The sequence below is a fragment of the Stegostoma tigrinum genome, chromosome 16 (assembly GCF_030684315.1).
Source record: "Stegostoma tigrinum isolate sSteTig4 chromosome 16, sSteTig4.hap1, whole genome shotgun sequence".
Lineage (NCBI taxonomy): Eukaryota > Metazoa > Chordata > Chondrichthyes > Orectolobiformes > Stegostomatidae > Stegostoma > Stegostoma tigrinum.
Genome location: NC_081369.1, coordinates 53,437,094 through 53,459,376, shown reverse-complemented (window position 1 = coordinate 53,459,376; position 22,283 = coordinate 53,437,094). Strand labels below are relative to the sequence as shown.

At 40.7% G+C, this 22,283-nt stretch overlaps 1 protein-coding gene across 1 annotated transcript; it reads left to right on the top strand.

The window, feature by feature from the left end:
• Positions 1-5,996: 5,996 nt before the first annotated feature.
• On the top strand, positions 5,997-22,026 carry cenpn (centromere protein N). The gene is made up of 11 exons (XM_059651555.1): positions 5,997-6,227; positions 10,773-10,950; positions 11,241-11,286; positions 11,568-11,627; positions 11,730-11,809; positions 14,133-14,303; positions 15,460-15,561; positions 16,133-16,190; positions 17,046-17,161; positions 18,341-18,467; positions 19,349-22,026. The coding sequence occupies exons 1-11, from the start codon at positions 6,223-6,225 to the stop codon at positions 19,459-19,461; spliced, it is 1,056 nt and encodes a 351-aa protein (XP_059507538.1). The 5' UTR covers positions 5,997-6,222; the 3' UTR covers positions 19,462-22,026.
• The last annotated feature ends 257 nt before the right edge of the window (positions 22,027-22,283 follow it).

The following is a 22,283-nucleotide window of genomic DNA, read 5'->3' as shown; positions in this document are numbered from 1 at the left end:
CAGATGCAACCTGTTATTGTGATCCAGGGACAAATCAGTGAGGCCTCAAATGAATCCACGCCAACTTTCATGTGGCGAGAGTTCTATTGACTTCTATTCAGGGCAAAGTTCCAGAGATAACCAGGGAACCCTTTCAGTTCAGAGGGAGAGGACAGTGGAAAATGTAGCCACTTCCCTCATCAGAATATAAAGTGCCATTTTTTAGTTGGGGCGGCACGGTGGCTCAGTGGTTAGCACTGCAGCCTCACAGCGCCAGGGACCCAGGTTCAATTCCAGCCTGAGGTAACTGTCTGTGTGGAGTTTGCACGTTCTCCCCGTGTCTGTGTGGGTTTCATCTGGGTGCTCCGGTTTCCTCCCACAGTCCAAAGATGTGCAGGCTAGGTGGATTGGCCATGCTAAATTGCCTGTAGTGTTCAGGGGTGTGTGGGTTATAGGGGGATGGGTCTGGTTGGGATGCTCTAAGGGGCGGTGTGGGCTTGTTCGGCTGAAGGGCCTGTTTCCACACTGTAGAGAATTTAATCTAACTTTAAATGAGGTGAATCAGATCAATTTCCTGTGTCCTGTTGCACCCTAAGCCTCATTAGAATTTCAGACCCAATGGTTTTAGTAAAGTCTAGAACAATATTTCCTTGACCTTTCATACAGCCTGCAAAATTTCTGCTTTCAATTCTCACAAACCTATTTTAAATTTGGTAGGTTAGTCACTGATATTGCCATTAAACTTCTAAATGTACAATTTACAGGATATATCTGAGTGGCCATATTGCGTTAATATTTACTTCATTCGTGAAATTAAGTTAGTAAGAGAGGAGAGAGGTTTTAAAAAGTCATCGGGGCAAATTTTTTACAGAGGGGGTGGTTAACCTGTGGAATGAACCAGCCTCTGTGTAAATGAATGGAGAAGGTTTAGACAGAACTGGCCCAGGAACTGGCAGGTGGGACTAGTTTAGTTTGGGATTATATTTGACATGGACTGGTTGGACCGAGGCTGTTTCCATGCTGTATGACTCAATGACTAGTAACAGAAATATCTGCTTCAGCTCACTCCCTGGATGATTATTTACTGAATCACATATAGCAAGGTGCTGTGATCTTTTTATGACAAACACAGAAGGGGGACAGGCCCCAAAGACTTCCTCAGCCAGACATGGGATTAAACCGTCTCAATGCTGTTGACAAGAATCTAATCCCAAGAGATTAATGAACATCTGCAAATGATAAAAAATACCAACAGTTTGGGTTTGTCTTACTTGGATTTCTAATGAGTTCCACCTTAACATCATTCTTTCAGATGCTGGCTAATATGTTTCTTTGCTGAAAGTGCTATTGTAGCAACAAAATCCCACAGCTAAGACATATTTTATAAATAAATACTTTTGCACCAGGCATAAAAAAAGTTGATGTTGGATCCCTTCAAATAATTAAGTAAATGCTGAATCATATCACCAGAGATTTTTTTCTCAAAAATAAAGGGAAGATGGACAGGTCAAGGAGGCCGGGATGGAGCCAGTAAAGGTGTGTCTAGGCAGGGAGTTAGGATGGGGGTAGGTTAGTCAAGGGAAGATGGACAGGTCCATAAGACCATAAGACATAGGAGTGGAAGTAAGGCCATTCGGCCCATCAAGTTCACTCCGCCGTTTAATCATGGCTGATGGGCATTTCAACACCACTTCCCTGCACTCTCCCCGTAGCCCTTGATTCCTTCTGAGATCAAGAATTTGTCGATCTCTGCCTTGAAGGCATCCAACGTCCAGGCCTCCACTGCACTCCGTGGCAATGAATTCCACAAGCCCACCTCTCTCTGGCTGGAGAAATGCCGTCTCATTTCAGTTTTAAATTTACCTCCTCTAATTTAAAGGCTGTGCCCACGGGTCCTAGTCTCCCTGCCTAACGGAAACAACTTCCTAGTGTCCACCCCTTCTAAACCATACATTATCTTGTAAGTTTCTATGAGATCTCCCCTCAAACTTCTAAACTCTAATGAGTACAATCCCAGGATCCTTAGCTGTTCATCATACGCTAAACCTACCATTCCAGGAATCATCCGTGTAAATCTCCGCTGGACATGCTCCAGGGCTAGTATGTCCTTCCTGAGGTGTGGGGCCCAAAATTGGACACAGTATTCTAAATGGGGCCTAACTAGAGCCTTATAAAGCCTCAGAAGCACATCGCTGCTTTTATATTCCAACCCTCTTGAGATAAACGACAACATTACATTCTCTTTCTTAATTATGGACTCTACCTGCAAGTTAACCTTTAGAGAATCCTGGACCAACACTCCCAGATCCCTTTGTACTTCTGCTTTATGAATTTTCTCACCATTTAGAAAATAGTCCATGCCTGTATTCTTTTTTCCAAAGTGCAAAACCTCACATTTACTCACATTGAATTTCATCAGCCATTTCTTGGACCACTCTCCCAAACTGTCTAAATCTTTCTGCAGCTTCCCCACCTCCTCAGTACTACCTGCCTGTCCACCTATCTTTGTATCATCGGCAAACTTCATCAGAATACCCCCAGAACCATCATCCAGATCATTAATATACAAGGTGAACAGCTGCGGCCCCAACACTGAACCCTGCGGGACACCACTCGTCACCGGTTTCCATTCCGAAAAAGAGCCTTTTATCCCCACTCTCTGCCTTCTGTCAGACATCCAATCCTCAATCCAAGCCAGTAGCTCACCTCGAACACCATGGGCCCTCATCTTGCTCAGTTGCCTCCCGTGAGGCACTGTATCAAAGGCCTTTTGGAAGTCTAGATAGATAGCACCTACTGGGTTTCCCTGGTCTAACATACTTGTTACCTCTTCAAAGAATTCCAACAGGTTTGTCAGGCACGATCTCCCCTTACTAAATCCATGCTGACTTGTTCTAATCTGACCCTGCACTTCCAGGAATTTTGAAATCTCATCTTTGACAATGGATTCTAGAATTTCACCAACTACTGAGGTTAGGCTAATCAGCCTATAATTTTCCATCTTTTGCCTTGATCCTTTCTTAAACAAGGGGCATACAACAGCAATTTTCCAATCATCTGGGACTTTCCCTGACTCCAGTGACTTTTGAAAGATCACGACCAAAGCCTCCGCTATTTCCTCAGCCACCGCCCTCAGAACTCTAGGATGTAGCCCATCGGAGCCAGGAGATTTATCAATTTTTAGCCCTTTTAGCTTTTCTAGCACTTTCTCTTTTGTCATGCCTACCATAGTCAACTCTGCCCCCTGGCTCTCCCTAATTGTTAGCATACTACTCATGTCTTCCACTGTGAAGACTGACGCAAAGTGCTTATTAAGTTTTTCAGCTATTTCCTTATCTCCCATCATGAGCCTTCCGCATCAATTTGGAGTGGCCTCTCGTTTTGCCTCTCGTTTGTTTCTTATGTATTGAAAGAAGCTTTTACTATCATTTCTAATATTACTAGCTAGCCTACCTTCATATTGATCTCCTCCTTCCTTATTGCTCTCTTTGTTATCCTCTGTCTGTTTTTGTAGCCTTCCCAATCTTCTGATTTCCCAGTGCTCTTGGCCACTTTATAGGCTGTCTCTTTTTCTTTGATATATTTACTGACTTCCTTTGTCAGCCATGGCTGTCTAATTCCACCCCGGATAATCTTTCTTTTCTTTGGGATGAACCTCTGTACTGTGTCCTCAATTACACCCGGAAACTCCTGCCATTGTTGGTCTACTGTCTTCCCCATTAGGCTCTGCTTCCAGTCGATTTTTGTCAATTCCTCTCTCATGCCCCTGTAATTACCTGTATCTAACTATAACACCATTACATCCGATTTTGCCTTCTCTCTTTCAAACTGCAGACTGAACTCTACCATATTATGGTAGGTCAAGGAGGCGGGGATGAGGCTGGTAGGTTGGATGTTGGCGTAGGGGTTTAGGTGGGAGGAGTCGATAGGTGGGAGGAAGGACGGACAGGTTAGGGAGGTGGGGACGAGCTAGGCTGGTTTTAGGCTGCGGTCAGGGGTGGGAAGACTTTGAAGCTTATGAAGTCCACATTAATACCTTTGGCCTGCAGAGTTCCCAAATGGAATATGAGGTCCTGTTCCTCCAACCTTCGGGTGGCATTTTTGTGGAGGAAGCCCAGGATGGACATGTCATCCAAGGAGTTGGAGGGGGAGTTGAAGTGGTTTGCAATTGGGAGGTGCAGTCATTTGTCGTGAACCGAGTGTAGGTGTTCCACCTATCTCCCACCTATCTGCCCCTCCCAACTCAACCCCCAACCCCCATCTCCTACCTACCAGCCCCATCCCCACCTCCTTGACCTGTCCATCTTCCCTGGACTAACCTACCCTCATCCTAACTCCCCATCTACACTCACCTTTACTGGCTCTATCTCCGCTTCCCTGATCTGTCTGTATTTCCTCTCCCCCATCCGCTCCTCCCGTCTCAACCCCCACCCTTCCCTCCTACCCACCAGCCTCTTTCCCACCTCCTTGACCTGTCAGTCTTCTGTTGACTGACCAACCCCCTCCCTAACTCCCCACCTACAAACACCTTTACTGGCTCCATCCCCACCTCTTTGACCTGTCTGTCTCCTCTCCACCTATCTTCTCCTCTATCCATCTTCTATCTGCTTCCCTGTCTCTCTCTATTTAGTTCAGAATCCCCTTCCCCTCCCCCATTTTCTGAAGAAGGGTCTGGACGCGAAACATCAACCTTCCCACTCCTCTGATGCTGCTTAGCCTGCTGTGTTCATCCAGCTCTACACCTTGTTACCTCAGATTCTCCAGCATCTGCAGTTCCTACTATCTCTTAATGTCTACTTTGCTGCCCACTACCCATAACCCTTCAATCTATCACTGATCAAAAATTTGTCTAGCGTGCAACGTGATGAATGGAGGAAATGTGTATTTTATTTCATTTTCTGTAATGTCCTGTTTGAAATGTTTTGACAATATTTCTTTTAGTCGTAACAGAAAATGTTAGAAATGTTCTGCGAGTCAGGCAGCAGCTGTACAAAAAGAGCTGCCCAAACCAAAGATGCTGCTTGGTCTCAGAGATAATGGGAACTGCAGATGCTGGAGATTCCAAGATAATAAAATGTGAGGCTGGATGAACACAGCAGGCCAAGCAGCATCTCAGGAGCACAAAAGCTGACGTTTCGGGCCTAGACCCTTCATCAGATGAAGGGTCTAGGCCCGAAACGTCAGCTTTTGTGCTCCTGAGATGCTGCTTGGCCTGCTGTGTTCATCCAGCCTCACATTTTATTATTATGCTGCTTGGTCTGCTGTGTTCATCCAGCTCCACACTTTGTTTTCTCGGAATCTCCAGCATCTGCAGTTCCCATTATCTCTCTCCACTACTGACTACGTCCATTATTTTTGTTGCTTTTGTTTTTATTTCTAAGTTGAGGTATTTTAGCTGGCATAACTTGGTGGTTGGTTAACTTTCCAGGCGGGCAACTGCAGTACCTCCTCGCCAGGCTGGGTGGCGGTGTATATGGAGGGCCTGGGCAGCGGGAGGAGGAGGCAAGCCCAAAGGTCGGAGATAACAAGCACTGCAGTGACGTTTCGAGTCGGGACCCTTCTTCAGAAAATCCTGGGCTGCAGACACGGGCATGGGCGTGACGTAGACGTTGAAGAGGCGGGACGAAGAGGTGAAGGGGCGGGGTTGAAGAGGAGGGACGGAGCCGTAAAGGGGCGGGGAGGTGCCGGTGCTGGGGCGGGTCTTTGAAGGGGCGTGCGTATGATGGGGCGGGGCGAGTCCGGGAGGCGGAGAGTCTTCGCGTTCAGTCTGGGTTAGAGACGCTGGCCTGATGTGATGGGGCAAGTCAGCGGCTGGTAGGGCGGAGTCAGCAGGTTATGGGGCGGAGCCTGAGTCGGAGGGGCGGGTCAGGCGAAGAGGCGGGGTGAAGGGGGTGGGTCCAGCGGTCGGTGTCCGCTGATTGGCTGATTTTGAAAACGGGGTGGTTTTGGCGGGGTTTACGGGTGGCGGTTGGAGCTGGAGGTTGAGGTAAGGTATGGCGATCGTAGGTTCGGGGGAACTGGGACTTCCAGTGGCCAGTCTCGGTAACTGAAGCAATGTGGGACCGGAGATGGTCCTCGGGTTCAGAGGAGGAGGGCTGGTCGAATGAGTCTGGGTCCTCCAACCCATTTTCCTTCTATTAACCCCGGCCCTTCAAAAGGTCTAGGCCCGAAACGTCAGCTTTCCTGCTCGTCTGATGCTGCTGTGTTCATCCAGCTCTCCACCTTGTTACCTCTGGGCTCCCAATGGTGTATGTTTTCTTAAAAAGTGACCACTCCCAGCGCGGCTATGTCCTGTTCTGGGCGGAATATGATATTGTCTCTGCTGTAGTGAATGTCCAGATCTTTGCCCAATGTATGGAATATATGCAATTGCCTATTCTAATGGGATGCATTTAATTTAAAAACGGCTGATTTTAAATGGTGCGAGTGTGCAGAGCTTTGTTGGTACAGGCGGATCTAGGTGTCTTAGCGCATGGGTCCCAATAATTCGATGGAGAGGTGAAGCAAGTAATTAGGAAAGCTAACAGCTCGTTATCATAGCTGTAAGGGGAATTGGATGCAAAGATGTAGGTAGGTTATGGTTCAGTTACGTCTGACAGTGGTGATGCTGCATCTGATGTGCTCTGTACATGATTTTTCACCTTATTAAGGGAAAAATGTAAATGAGTTGGAAGCAGTTCAAAGAATGTTTACCGGTTGGTACCCAGAATTGGTAGGTTTTGTGGCAAGGGGTTGGGCTGGCTAATCCTATACTTGCTGGAGGTTAGAAGAGTGAGAGATTGCCTTGACAGAAACATGCAGGATTTTGAGTGATCTTGACAAGATTTTGAAAATTGTGGGCATTGCCTGTTTATGACACATGCATTCATTTTTCTCCAGAGGGTTATGAGGTTTTGGGATTTTATTTCCTCAAAATGTGGTCTTTGAAAATTTTAAAGCAGAAGCAGAAAGCTTCTTGACAAATGAGAGGATGAAGAGTTATCTGGGTAGGCAGGAATGTGGCAGACTCAGATCAAGGCTCTGATGAAGGGTCTAGGCCCAAAATGTCAGCTTTTGTGCTCCTGAGATGCTGCTTGGCTTGCTGTGTTCATCCAGCTTCACACTTTGTTATCTTGGATTCTGGATGTGAGTTTGCTCGCTGAGCTGGAAGGTTAGTTTTCAGATGTTTCGTCACCATTCTAGGTTACATCATCAGTGAGCCTCTGATGATTGCTTCGTCAATAATGTCTGTTCCCTATCTTTTATTTTATTGCAATGTGACGGTGAAAGCCTGTAAGAATTAGGTATGCGAGTAGACCATTCAGCTCCTCAAGTTTGTGCTCCCTTTTGATAAAATCGGACTGTGGCTTTAACTCTTTCTCTGCCTGTTCCTGATAACACTTAACTTGATCCAAATCTTGTTTTCAGACCGCATAGTTCACGCTCGCTAAGAGCAACATTGTTTCTTTGCTCAACCATTTCCAGTGTCTCTGCCTATTATGCAACATTGTTATTTCATCTGTATATCCTTTTGTTCTCCATCTCTGTCCCCTACATTTTAACATTATAAAACCTATCACATTTCAACCTTTGTTTCCGAAGATCCATATTCAACTGAATGTTAACTCTCTCCAAGCCTGCAGATGTTAATGAACATGTTAAATATTTCCACTTTGTTTATTGATTCTGTTTTCTGTTCTGTATCAGGTGTCAGTCATTGTGCCATTCAAGCTAGATTAATTCTTTATGTATAAGAGAACTGCATTCAAGGATACGATGGATGAGAAGTTTCATTGTATATACTTGAGAAGATGTAATTATAGCAAAGATGTCTTGGCTGTGAATTTGAGTACAGTTTAAGGTTAGATTTCATGCTCTGATTGGACCCCAGCCTGTATTTGTTTTGACTGGATTTTGCACCTGTGCATCTGAAGGCCTAATTCTTATTTTCAAGGTGACAAGCACTATCTACTTGGAACCCTCATTATACCGTTCTTGTCCTGTGATTAAAGTAATAATAGATTCGTTGATTAATCGTGGTAATTGATTGCTCTCAGCTAATCTACAACAAACCCAAGCGTATTGAGAAGATTGCATAGTGGAATGCATTGGCCCTGATGTTTCATGCCAGTGTCTCAAATTACTCATATTTATGCCTGGCATCAGTGGTGGGCACATTGTTGAAGAGGATTCCAAGGGACAGGAGTTACATGTATTTGGAAAGTTAAGGATTGGTTAGGGATAGTCAATATGGCTTTGTGTGGGGAAATCATGTCTCACTAACTTAATTGAGATTTTTCCAGAAGTAACAAAAAAGCTTGATGAAGGCAGAGCAGTGGACATGATTAACATGGACTTCAGAAAGGCCTTTGACAAGGTCCTGCATGGTAGACTGATTAGCAAGATTGATCACATGGAACATAGGGGGAACTAGCCATTTGGAAATAGAAGTGGCTCGAAGGTGATGGTGAAAGGTTGCTTTTCAGACTGGAGGCCTGTGACCAGCAGTGTGTCACAAGGATTGGTGCTGTGTCCACTGCTTTTTGTCATTTTATAGAAATGAAAGGACGTGAATACAAGAGGTATGGTTAGTAAGTGTGCAGTTTGACACTGAAATTGGTAGAGTAGTGGACAGTCAAGAGGGTAAACGTAGAGTACAACAGGACCTTGATGAGATGGGCTGGGGAGTGGCAGATGGAGTTTAATTTAGATAAATGTGACGTGCTGCATTTTGGAAAGGCAAGTCAGGGCAGGATTTGTACAGTTAATGGTAAGATCTGGGGAGTATTGCTGAACAAAGGGACCTTGGAATGCAGGTTCATAGTTCCTTGAAAGTAAAGTCACAATTAGAAGGGATAGTGAAGAAGACAATTGGCATGCTTGCTTTTATTGGTCAGTGCATTGAGTATAGGAGTTGGCATGTCATGTTGCAGCTGTGCAGGACATTGGAGGTTACGTTTGGAGCATTGCGTTCAATTCCGCTCTCCCTACTGTAGGAAGGATGTTGTCAAATGAAAGGGTTCAGAAAAGATTTACCAAGGAATTTGCCAGCGTTGGAGGATTTGAGCTATGAGGGGAGGCTATGACTAGGCCTGGGCTATTTTTCCCTGGAGCGTCAGAGGCTGAGGGATGATGTTATAGAATTTTATAACATCATGAAGGCCATGGACACAGTGAATAGTCAAAGTCTTTTTCTCAGGGTAGGGCAGTCTGAAACTAGAGGGCATAGTTTTAACATGAGGGGGAAAGGTTTAAAGGGACCTAAGGGGCAACTTTTTAACGTAGAGTGTGTTGCGTGTATGGACTGAGCTGCCTGAGGAAGTGGTGGAGGCTGGAATGATTACAACATTTTAAGCACCTGATGATGGAGCAGCCTTCCAAATGCTTGTGATTTTCAAGTGAACCTGTTGGACTATAACTTGGCATCATATGATTTGTGACCTTGTCCACCCCTGCCCAACACCAGCACCTCCACATCGTACACTTTAATTGTTTTAGATCTATCTGAATCCACTGTCATGTTGAAACTCCAGCTCCACAGACTTTGTTCCTAATGAGTGAACAAATTGTGAATGTCACATGTCCCTCTTGCTGTTTGTGATTTAAATCTTGAGTTTAATTTTCAATTGACAATAGAATAGCATTGAACGCACCCAATTTGGTGTTATTTACTTGTCTGTGAAAGTAGAAATTTAGGGCGATGGGGGGAGAAATACTTGCATTTTTATGTCCGACCATAAGAGTACCTGGAGCTCAGTGTTTTACAATTTGTATGTTAGTTTTGAATGGTTGTTATTGTAATTTGGGAAAGTGGAGTGAAGGGCCCCTTTTGAAGCAGTTTAATTGCTGACTAACCCCCTCCCATCAAAATTGTAATTGTATTTGTAATACTTAGAATATAAAAGTGATGAACATTTGACTTTAATAATATTCCTAATGAAAGGACTATTTACTTACAGATAGGAGCAGAAGTTGCTAATTTAGCTTGTCAAGTTGGCACTGCTATTCAATTAGATAATAGCTATTCACCCTCCATGTCACTATCCTTTGATTCCATCAAACTCCAGAAATCTCTGCATTGTTCAATGAGTGAACTTCACACTCCTATGGGATGGAGAGCACCAAAGCCCTTCCATCCTCTAAGTGAAGACATTCTTCCTCACCTCAGTCTTGAAAGGCCAAGCCCTTATTTCTGCGATTTATGAGAGATGTCAGTGAAATGAGTGTCCTTCTTTACTGCAGAAATTGTTCATCCTTGTGCTTTCCCCTCCTCACCACATGGATGGTTTTTTTACACTACATTTGTCGCAGCTGCACTCCACTCCCAGCTCGCACCAAACTCCTGTTTGGTACCTAAATGATCAGCAAGCACCGACATTTTTGCAGACCCCTGGAATGTCTCTACAGGCCTACAGATGTCAGTTTAAGGAGTGTTGATGTAGAGAAAATGACAGCTGATTTGTGCACTGGAAACTGTCGATTGGCGTGATTATCTTCTTTTAATGTTGATTGTTGAGCCTTCCCCAGAACACAGAACTGCCCTGCTCCTCCTTGAATAGCACCGTTAGACTTATTGTGGCTACGTGAAAAGTCTGACCAGATCTGTTTAAACTCTCCACGATGATATCTCCGATTGTGCAGCACTCTTTCAATATTGTATTGAAATGCTATCCTAGGTTTGAATGCTAAGGCTCAAGTGTGGTCTGGGACATAATCATTTGCCTCGGGAAAGAGTGTTACCATTGAGCCACAGCTGACTTATTGAAGCTTGTTGAATTCTGCACTCAGTTCAATAGATTTTTGTGTGTTATAAGGTACCTGGAAATGGATGCAACAGAATATCTAATTAAAGTGCTCTCAAGGTTTCGAATTGATGACTTCCCCAAGTTACTGAAATCCTGGGATTTCCTGTCTGCAAGTCAGCTCCAGGAAGTAAACTTCAAGGAATATACACGAAAAGACCTAATTTTGGAGATAGCTGCACTCTGTGAGGTGATGTGCAATGTATATGTAATAGTTTATGCATGACTGAGTTTCCTTCTTTATAGAACCCCTTTAATAGTCTCTTAAAGAAATAACCTTTTGGCAGCTAATCAATTTAACTTCTTGAGCTCTGCCACGTTTATGAATATTAAAATGTGCCATTTCTTTTCTAAGCAAACACTAGTGTGTTTGATGGTGACAATGTTGTATGTTGAAAAACAGAAAAAAATCAAATATATTTTTCAGTGGCTTAGAAATTTTTTATAGCAGTACCAAATATTTTTTAAAATTTATTCTAGGGCAATGGAGTAACCCTAAATCAAGTAGCAGATTTGGACATTATTTGTAAGTATTAATTTAATTTGCGTCACAGCTTAGTCCGTCACATTTATAACCAGTTTACAGTAGAACTTTTACTATCAAGTTAGACACTTCCATCCTGACCTTTTTTCTTGTTTTAAACACTGGAATCTGCTAACTGTTTCCAGTTTATACCCCTGCTGCATGCCAATATTTTAATTTGCGTTCTGCTTGACGTGCTATCAAAAGAAATATTTATTATATTGACATTTAAATGCCAGGATGCTTACCTTGTGTTTTATTTTCTGAATTGTATACACATACAGATAATTGTGCATACCCTCAGAAGAAAAGATGGAATTCCTATCAAATGTTTCGGTCAAAAGGTATGTAAATCATCTTTTAAAATTCCAGGCCCATTTCTTTGCACAGCATTTAGTAGTGGCTTTGCAATCAGATGTTGTTTCATCATTTCATATTTTTTACAGGTGGTGAGGAAGCAACTTTATTTGATTTTGGAGACTTCAAGAAAACATTTGAAAGAAACCTCAAAATGCTCATTAGAAATGTAAGTTGTGCTACTTCCCAAATCACCTTTAGCTCCTATTCATTCAGCCATGGCACTCATTTTGTTTTGCCTTTCTAAGTGCAGTGAGAAGGTGCTGTAGACTGGATTTTCCAGGCAGTGAGCAAATCAGTCATTGTGTTCGTATAGTCGTTCCAAGCCCACTCCTTTTGGCATATTCTTTCTCTTTCCATGAGGTGGCCTGTTCATTGTCTGCCTGCACCATTGCTGTACTATGAAGTAGAGAGAGTGGTTCCCAATTAGCAAGCCCAATTTGAGGTCCTGTAATCTAACAACCTTATTGAGAACGATGGGTGCTGCTGTGGCAGGCAGGCAAATGTGTCTATAAATCAGAGGACTAAAGCTGCTGAGGACATCGGGTCCAAAGAGAAACTGCTGCACAGGCCTAACTGATGGGTCTGCAGCCTTTTATTCCTGTGGCTCCATCATGGTACATGGAGCTTTCAGCTTCTGCGCATGCTAGGGACCTGCTACATAAATGAAATCCTCAACCAAAGTGGCCCTTGAGCAAGCACTTCATTAGGCTATTTGGCTGCCTGTCTCAGCAGAATTGGCTCTGGAATGTATCCTAGAGTGCTCCAACCATAATTTTGGAGCACCGCATCCCTTTTATTTGTACCCACCGAACACTTTTCCACAGGACTGGAAAAATCCAGCCCTGTCACACTGCAGCTTTTATCAGAATTTGTCAGCTTATATGTGAATGGTTAAAACAGTCTCCATTGAGTCAGAAGGTTCGGGTTCATGTTCCAGTTGAGGTGACTTAAAAGCATAGGATGATGCTACAAAATGCACATTCAAGGGTCTTTTTTTTTCTGAGCGAGAGTTAAGAAACAGAGCAGTGGGGAAATCAAAAGATTGTATTTGGTTATGGACTCCTTTTAAAGTTTGTGTTTTTGTTTTGTGCAAGATCTTGTGTGTCACAAATTGTGACAAAACAAAGTTTTTTGAATTTTGATCTGCAGTTCTTGCAGTCTTCCTATATCTCCTTCTAACCTTAGAGCAGACTTTCAATCAAAGCCCAAGTTTGATGAAGAAACTGGGACTATCCTATACTTGGGTACTTGAGTCCTGTCTCATAAAAATTTTCATTAGAGTGCTTGGATATGATGGTGATTCTTTTCCATTTATTGGTGTACATTAAACTGTTAAATTTCTGTATAAAAGATCAGTACTAAATATTGGGGAGCAGTATGTCATATTTTGCAAACAAGTCAAGAAAGTGTTGTGCTTAACTGTAAATACATAAATTCCTGTGAAGCTGATTGAGAATCTCAAAGTCACATGTAGGTTTCGGCTAGTTCACCAATGCAAATACTTAGCCCACTGCTATTTATGATGTTTGTGGGGCTGTGAGCCAAAGAGCAGAGGAATGGAACCAATTGCATAGTTTTTCTGAGCTGGCATAGGCATACCGAACTAAATAGCCGCCTCTTGTGCTTGTAGCAGTGACCATGCATCAAATGTGATTTTATTTTCTTTTTCCTTTTTTTGAGACACTTTGCATTTCTGTTTGAGCTGTTATACAGTCAAATTCAGCATTTGTTACTTACCAGTAAAGTTCCCACAAACTGCCAAAAAGCTGAATGAACAAACATTTTAATCAAGTCATCACGTTAACTGTGTGATTTTGTGTTTTTTGTTTGATGTTGAATGCCACTGGTTCTGTTTCAATTGTGTTATCAAGGATTAAGAAAACATTTACCTGGACATAATTGCATGGAAGTTTCTAGGCTTTGTTAAATTTTAAACTGGGTTTCAACCACATGGTTCGACTGAGATGAGCAATCTCAACTGGGCCAAGCCACTGATTGATAATATGATAACGTTAACAGTGGTGTTCAGGGTAGAGGTGCATAAATATTAGAAATTGTAAAATTATGAAGATAAGACATTGAGGCACAAAGCAGGTTGGTCAGTGTATAAAAGAAAACCTAGAGTTCATTAAAGCTTTGTCAGATTCAGTGTCTAATTCCAGCATTTCCTCCTTAACATCTGCTAACTGGATTATCAAACCTCTGTGTACTGTTCTGGATTGTTTGCAGATGACCTGAGTAACCTAAGATGGTGGAACGAGTGGCTGATTTGGGCAAAGTTTTATAAGAGTTAAACCAGCACTGTAATTTTGCCATCTGTCTTCTTTTGTGTTGTTTAATTCCAACAAGTTAATGGTTCATATGCATTTTCAATTAAATCATGCTATCTGACTTTCTGTGGATTGTTGTTCTTAAAAGAATTATAGTAATGTTTAGATGGTCTTATTACTGGTTGTAATTTCAGATCTCAATTGAACTTTCTTCCATAGGTCATGGTCAACGTTTTGGAGCATGGGGAAGCAGTTTGGATCCGAATTGCGTGGGGCAAACACCACTCCCCACCTAACCAGCAACGGGCTGCTTATGCAGTGTACTACCCACAGACTCCTTATGTTTTCATGGCTAATATTGTTGCACAGTACAGAGTGTATCTTTCTCAGGTAAAACAGCTCCACTTGGATATTACTGAAAATTTGGATTATGTAACATTGATAAATGTGTTTCCATTTCTCCCTCCTCCAAAATAATATTTAAGAACTTGTTGTACTATATTGTGTTTTAGTACATGCCTTCAGATGTATCCAGTTGTAAACCAAGCAATCTAATCTTACAGTTTATTAGTATATCTCTCAAGCATACAAAAGCAAAATACTGAAGATGCTGGGTTTTTGAAATTAAATACAAAATGCTGGGCATACTCAGCAGGCTAGGAAACATCTGTGGAGGAAGGAGCACTAATGTTTCCAAGTCTTTCATCAGAAACCCAAAAAACAAGTTAAATTGAAATTACAGCCTTTCTTAAATTTATGGGCTGACTCTGGATATTTGGTCCCCTCGTTAGGTGAAATTAGAATCCTAGAGTCCCTACAATATGGAACCAGGCCCTTCGGCCCAACAAGTCCACACTGATCTTTGGAGCATCCCCCTATAATCCGCCTAATCTACGCACCCCTGAACACGATAGGGGCAATTTAGCGTGACCAATCCACCTAGCCTGCACAACTTTGGACTGTGGGCGGAAACTGGAGCACTCGGAGGAAACCCACGCAGACACGTGGAGAACGTGCAAACTTCACACAGACAGTCACCCAAGTGTGGCATTGAACCCGGGTCCCTGACGCTGTTAGGTGGCAGTGCTAACTGCAGAGCCACTGTGCTGCCGGTATGAGATCGGTGCATGCTGTCACTGTTGGGATCGTGGGTTAATATTCTGACGGCCATTTGAAAGGAATACGGTGTTGTTAGTGCAGAAAATATTAATTGGCATGTTGTTTTTGTTCCATGCCATGAAAATGAAATGTGCACTCCCTATGGACTTTGAAAGGGCCCAAGGACTTTTGACTAAAAATCTCTTGGCTATGAATTTTTAGGGTTTTTTTAATTTTTTTGCAGTGGAGGCAATGCTAGCATTTTAGGAAATAATCTAAATATGATCTTTTAAAGCTACTGAACTCTGATCATCTTACCAACTTCAGCATGAATTTGGCTGGACTGCATGAACAGTTTGAGTTTCTCACCCCTTGCTTAGAATTAGGTGCATATTACTGGAAGTTTCAAGTACTAATCCTTTCCTAATTTGACTGATATGTTTTTCAGGCACTTGTTGTTGCTACAGACCATAACATGCTCAAAGAATTAGATCTACGAGGACATTGTTTGGACTCCCTCCGAGACATTACTCTTAAAAGATTTAATCCGGTAATAAAAGGCATTCTTTACTCCCCTAAAATATTTGCGGCAATCTAGGTTTGAGTTCTTGACACTGAGCTGGATTGATTTCTTGAAAAACATTTTCCTCCACCCCACTCCCAATTCTCAGGCGCGAATCAAGTATTGCAAAGGTACTCATAGATTGTTCCTTTTTGTTTTGGTTTGATTTCCTCTTGAGTGATAGTAGTTTTCAAGACTTAAAAAGATTTCGGGCATCAGAACTACTGTTTGGCAGACCCATTGCCTATAAAAGATACTGCCTGTGTTCTTTACTGTCCACATGAATAGAGTCTTAATGACATTTTGTTTGTCTTCTCCACTCATCAATGAGTCCTGGGTTATCCAAACCACTTCTTGAGAGATCTGTCTCTGGCTTTAAAGAGTTATTTTCAAAACATAGCTCATTGGATAAAGCTTTTTTGTTGCCTCTGCCATCAAGGATTTGTTATTAGTGCTTTTCTTTTTATGGGAACCTTAGGAAGGTTTGCTTTGTTAGTTGCTATGTAAATAAAGCTGTTGATTACACTTATGTTGACATTGTACTTTATTTTAATTTCAGGCACTTTCTATGCACCACAGGAAATCTTTCCAACAGATAAACACCAACCAGGAATCTGGTACTGATTTATTATTTCCACGCGGTTGCAGTCTTCCCATATTCTGGCAGTAGTCAATTGAATTACTGAACTAAAATGATAATAGGCTCGGTTGGAGCGATGCCTTGTGCTAAATTATAAAAAGGTGTATTTACTTTTGGACCTTTTTGGGAAAGAAATGTATGTTATTTCTGTGTTGTAGGTGCACATAACCTCCTTCCTGATTGCAGTTAAGTGCTGTGACTTTATAGTGGGAAAACCTTTTATTTACGGATGCTGGCAGAGGAAGAGTGCCATAGAATCTAAATAATAGTTTTTCTTTACTTAGCATTGATTTCTTGACAGTGGTGGAAATTATAAACTGTTATCAGCAACAGTATTTAGAATTTAATAATTTTTTGTTAAGCTTGGACTTTTGGTTTGTTTTTGTGTATTGCCTGTCTGTGATATAGCAACATTGGAAAAACAAATTTATATCCAATCTGAACACAAACCATTATGACATACCTCTGGGCAAGGTGGGACTTGAGCTCTAACTTCCGAACCAGAGGTAAAGACTGCCACACACCAGCAGAATGGTACACATTCATCTACACCAATAATAGGTTGAGCATAGTGATTTTTCTTTATTCAATTTTGCAGTAACCTATATATTTGGAGTGAAGCTATCCTGCAGGGGGTTCTCATGTTAACTTTTAATATAGATATCTTTTGCAGGATTAAACTGAAGCTTTTAAGTAATCTGCTTGTTTTTCTGATTCAAACAGAATAGATGTTCCTACTGAGTAATAGAAATTAGTTAACTGATCTTTAACCCAGACAGGTAGCACTGATGACACTTTTTCTACTTTTTTTTTCCTCCTTCTGTCTTCTAAGTACAAGATCAAAGAATCACCATAGAAAATCTTAGAGAGAAAGAAGATGCCAAAAGATTAACATGTGCAACTTTTGGGGAAGGGTCGCTTCCAAAACTGGAGGAGGTTCATTACAAGGTTTGTACTGAATACTGTTTCTCTAATCTGATACAATATATTGAAGATCATAGTATATGTTGTTAGGCCAGGAAAGCCATATAATCCACTCTGTATGAGTACTGGAACTTCCAGAGATTTGTCATTTTGTCTTAGTTTGTAGCTCCAGTTCATTACTAGCCCATTTGGTCCAAACGTTTTTTGTCAAGCTCCATTCTGCAGTCTTTAATAAATAACTTAACTGACATTTAATGCAGGGCATTTGCTGAGGATCAGCTGACTTGATCATTATCTTTTTCAAATGAGGCATACGTACTGAAGTTCTGTCCACCTAAATAAAAGCAAAATATTGAGGATGCTTAAAATCTAATATAAAGATGGAAAATTTTGGAAAAATTCAGCAGGTTTGACAGCATCTCTGAATATAGAGGCTAAGCTAATTGGCCTGTAGTTACCTTATTTTTGTCTCTGTTAATTTTTTTTTTGAATAAACATGTTACATTTGCAATTTCCTAAACCTCTGGGACCTTTCTACAATCTGAGGATTCTTGGAAAATTTTATGACCATTGCATTCACAGTCTCTGCAACTACTCCCTCCAGTAGGATGTATCCCATCAGATCCAGGGAACCTCTATTTCTCAACAGTTTCCCTAGCATTTTTTCTCTAATAAAAGTTTGTTTATTTCCTCCATTTTCTTTAGTCCCTTTTTTAATTATTTGGTATTTCTGGAGATGTTATGGTGTCTTGTACCATGAGCACTGATGTAAAGTATTTCAACTCCTATTCAATTTCTGTACTATTTTCTAAATTGTCATTCTTATTTCACCAGTCTCATTCTCCAAAGGGCCTATGTTCACTCTGCCTTCTGTTCCTTTTTTGCAAGTTTGAGCAAACTCTTGCTACCTGTCTTAATGTTACTTGCAAGTTATCCTTAGTTTAATTAAAGCATATTCCATGATAGTAAATGTTCACAGCCAAATGTCTGCAATTGCATTTTCACTTAAGGTTGATAATGAGTGACAGGGAGTAGCAATTCTGTGAGATATTTCTCTGAATGAAGTCTGATGAAAAATAGTTATAAAAATATGTTGTCTTTATATTTCAGTCTGAAAAATGAGTTTCTAATAAGCTGTTCTACTGTTATTTTAAATTGGCAATTGTTGTATCCCTAATTCTAATAACAAATATATTCTGCCAGTTACAAACTGTTTTTAAGGATGAACACAACATGGGCATCCTATCAGACAGAAGAAAACCATTCCGATGTGTGGCAAAATTTTCCAGCCCAAACATCCTTGAGTCATTGAGAGCACTTCCAGCACTTGGTATGTGTGTGATGCATTTGTTTATATTATGTGTGTCTCCTTATTTCTTTCTCCTGCCACCTCAATTTTTGTGTTAAAATTATTACAGTGCAGGAAGCAAATCAGCCCACGTGTGCACTGGCTGTCTGTGCATTGAGTTAGTGCTGTTCTTCTGCCTCTCTTTCGTTTTTTCCCCATAAACCTATACAATATTTCTTTTCATCTGGTTAACTCCTGTCCTTTTCATGCATCCACCACATTCCAAAGCGCTGCTTTTCAGATCCTGACTGCTCACTTTGGAAGTTTTTCTTTTCCTCTCTTTGCATGTGTTTCTCTTGTAAATTAGTTTTAAATTTTTGCCCTTTCTTCCTTGATCTCTTTACAGATGGCAACAGGTTCTCACTGCCTCTGTCCAAATCCCTTCTGATTTCTTTTGAAAACTTCTATCAAATCTCATCTTGGCCTTCTCCTCTTCAAGGAAAATATTCCCAATTTCACCAATCTATTTTCCAAACTGAGGTCTTTCAACCCCAGAAACATCCTTCAAAATCTTTTCTGTTCACACTCTTTCTGAAGTGTGGCATTTAGAACTGTGTGCAGTCCTTTTTTTTGTAAGGCTGGGGATGCATTTACAGGATCTAAATTTCTGGATTGCTTGCAAGAGATACTGTCTGCTTTTAATGAGTGGTTTTTTGTGTTAATACTCTGCTGATTTTAGTTTATTCACTACTTGTTGGTGATGAAAACCTCCAAGGTTTTTAAATTGATAAAATGCTTGCTTGTAGTTTGCTCTGTACCTTTTCAGAGGTGACTGAGCAAAAAATTATAGAATGTCTGAAGTTCGCGTTTGATGGAAGACTTGCAGCAGACTTCTGTTATATAACCATGACAATTTGTTTCAGGGATTGCTGATGTTCCCATTTCAACCATGTTCAGCAGTATACCGCAAAAAGGGAAGAATTATTTCAAAATAATGGATAAAAGGACAGCTGGGCCAAATACACCAGGCCCCTAACTTTATAGTTAGGACATTCTGTAAATACTTGTATGTTTCCTATGGAAAACTCTGGCCTCGTCTATTCTGTAATGAAGCTTTAAATTTACCCATGTCTGTTGACAAATTTTTTGCACGATGTGAATGTGGCATTGTTAATGTTACTTCCTGAAATTAATCTTCACTTTATCAGAAGCTATTCATGTATTCCTGTCTTTTCAAAGTTTAAAAATGTATATCCTTCCTGCATAATGTCTCTTGCAAGGATAGGAAATTTATATATTTGAAAGTCATTTTGTTTTATGCTTTTTGGGTTCCCCATGTACAGGAATGGGGAAATTGAGCAGGAGTGTGATTCCCCTTTCAATGTTAGCTTTGGTAACGCCAGTCATAGATCCACAAGTGCATAACAGCGTCAGTCTAGATGTGTGAAAGAATTTGGCAACCTTTTAAACTATGACGGTTCAACGTGCTAAATAGATGGTTAATAACTTTGATTAAACAACACCCCCCACCCCCGCCAATGATGTCTTTCAGCCCAGCTGTGCCCTACAGCCCACTCCAAGTTCATGTTCTTGCTATAACGTGAATTGTTACAACTCGTTTTGAGTGTGTTTTTGTGTGGGAGCTGCGTATAGACTAAAACACTGCAATGTCATGCAGCTTTGGTTTGCAAGTGCTAATATGGTTGTGCCATTACATTTTTCAGAAAGTTGGTACATTTCCTCATTGAAAATTTCCCTTTCAGACGCTAGCTTCAAATAAATATTTCTGTAGCATCTGGGCTTTCAGCTTTTAAAAAAAATGTAAAAGGTGTTTTAATTTAGATATTTAACTAATTACTTCATTAAAACTGCTACGTTTGTACTTTTGCAAAATGTTCTTTCCTTCCCGAAGCTACTGAAATTGTTTCTATTTTGCTGCTTCTACTGTTTGTATTCATGATTACTAAAAGATTACTTACTCAATCAATAAGAGTACAACAAACTGACTTCTATCTCAAACATCCCTTATATACTGAAACACGTGGAAATTTCATGTGGTGAAAATGTGCCAACCAGCATAACTGGAGAATGTTCCACTCTAAATTTTGGGATGGCCAATTAAAGCTTCATTACATTGAATTTGACTTTATTTTAAGCCCAGGTTAGTGGGTTAGAAGTGAAAAGTGGTTCACTGTGGGTCTTCCAGTTGCATACTGTCAGATTCCTGTATTTACGTGGGTTGTAAGTTAATGTTTAGTAAATCGCTTTCTAATCTGCATCTGGAAGAATGGAGCAGCCACTACGTTTAAGAACATGCTGAATATGCTCTTGCAATATTTGGTTGTAGATCTTTTGAAACAAAATCCACTTATTCCTTAATTGGCAAGAAAACCAGTTTACCAGAAGTGAATTTTCTTTTTAAAACCATATACCAAGTTTAAGTCAGAATGTTAGTTGAGGTTTTGGTTAAATCCCTGCTTTAAGTATCATTTAGAATTAACTTAACGTAAGTCAAATTTCACTCCCATTTGCCAAGTTGTATTTCATGCAAATAATAATTCTCCTTTTTGCCGTGGAAATAATGAGAATTTAGTAGCTTGCTCTATCAAGACTATACCTCCAGTGAAAGGTGCGTTCAAAATTATGCTGCTAGAAAGGTCATTCTTCTTTCCTTTCTAAGGAATGTATGTGAATAAAGTTTCATTTTGGGGAGAGTATGAGTGAGATGGTACACCTCCACTTCCATTTTTAACCCAGGCTTTGCTTAAAATGTCTTGGCGAGGAAACATAAGTATTCTTGTTTTATTCATATTCATTTGTGCTTATCATTTCCACTTGGTTATCTGAGATCTTGCATTGGGCTTAATCTTTTGTGTCTAGTTAAAAATAACTCATTGCAATATAATGACTAAAAGCTTCTGGATCTGCACATCCAATAAACAGCATTCAAGTTTGTAGTTTTCCAGTTGTCTTCCTTGTGGTGAGCTCTTACAATATGTGACCTCAGGTCAATGTGGAGCATTGCACACAATTGGAGTTTATGAACATTTGTTCTCTAGCCATTCATTTGAAATCCCTGTATTTTTGTATGAATCAGCAGTGAACGTCCAGTTATTCAGTTTTGAAATATAACAGCTGAGCCTGACTGTCCACACGTTGCTATCTGCAGGACATGAATATCAGTCATCAAAAATGTACCAGTTTCCTTTTCAGATTTTTGGAAATGGAAGCTAATTGTATTATCCTAACTCAAATTACAACTTTGCGCACGCTAGGGAATTGCACCCAGATTTAAATGTCCATGTGTCTTAATTACTTGATTTATAAACCTGATTTTTGATAAGCTCCTGATGAAGGTCTAACTATACAAATATTACAACAACTCATCATTAAAGCTTTTCTACATGCAGTCCAAATGAAACTTCAGTATAACTGATATTTGGTGGGGATGAATTGGTCCAGTCTTGTTGCAAAATTAGGAATCTAGCCCTGCCTGTTCTTTAAGGTATTCTTTGAAAACTGTTGACTTTCATTTGCACAATGTAAAGTTGTTGAATAGTTTTATTTATGTAAATGTAATAAATTTTTGTAGTTACTTGGAGCTTTACTTTGTTTTGGTGTTCAAATTTAAAGATCGAGTGCTTGTAATCTTTTTCTGTGTTTATAGAATGTGCATGCTTTATTGGCAAACCTAGTGTATGTTGCTATTAACTGCCATTGAATGTGACGGGTGGTAAGTTGATAGTGATTTACATACAACTTATCCAGGAATGCACGCTCTGTATTTTTACAGCATAGTCCAAACTTGCTATATCTACATAAAATTGACTTCCTTGCAAATAAGGCTGAAGTTATTCC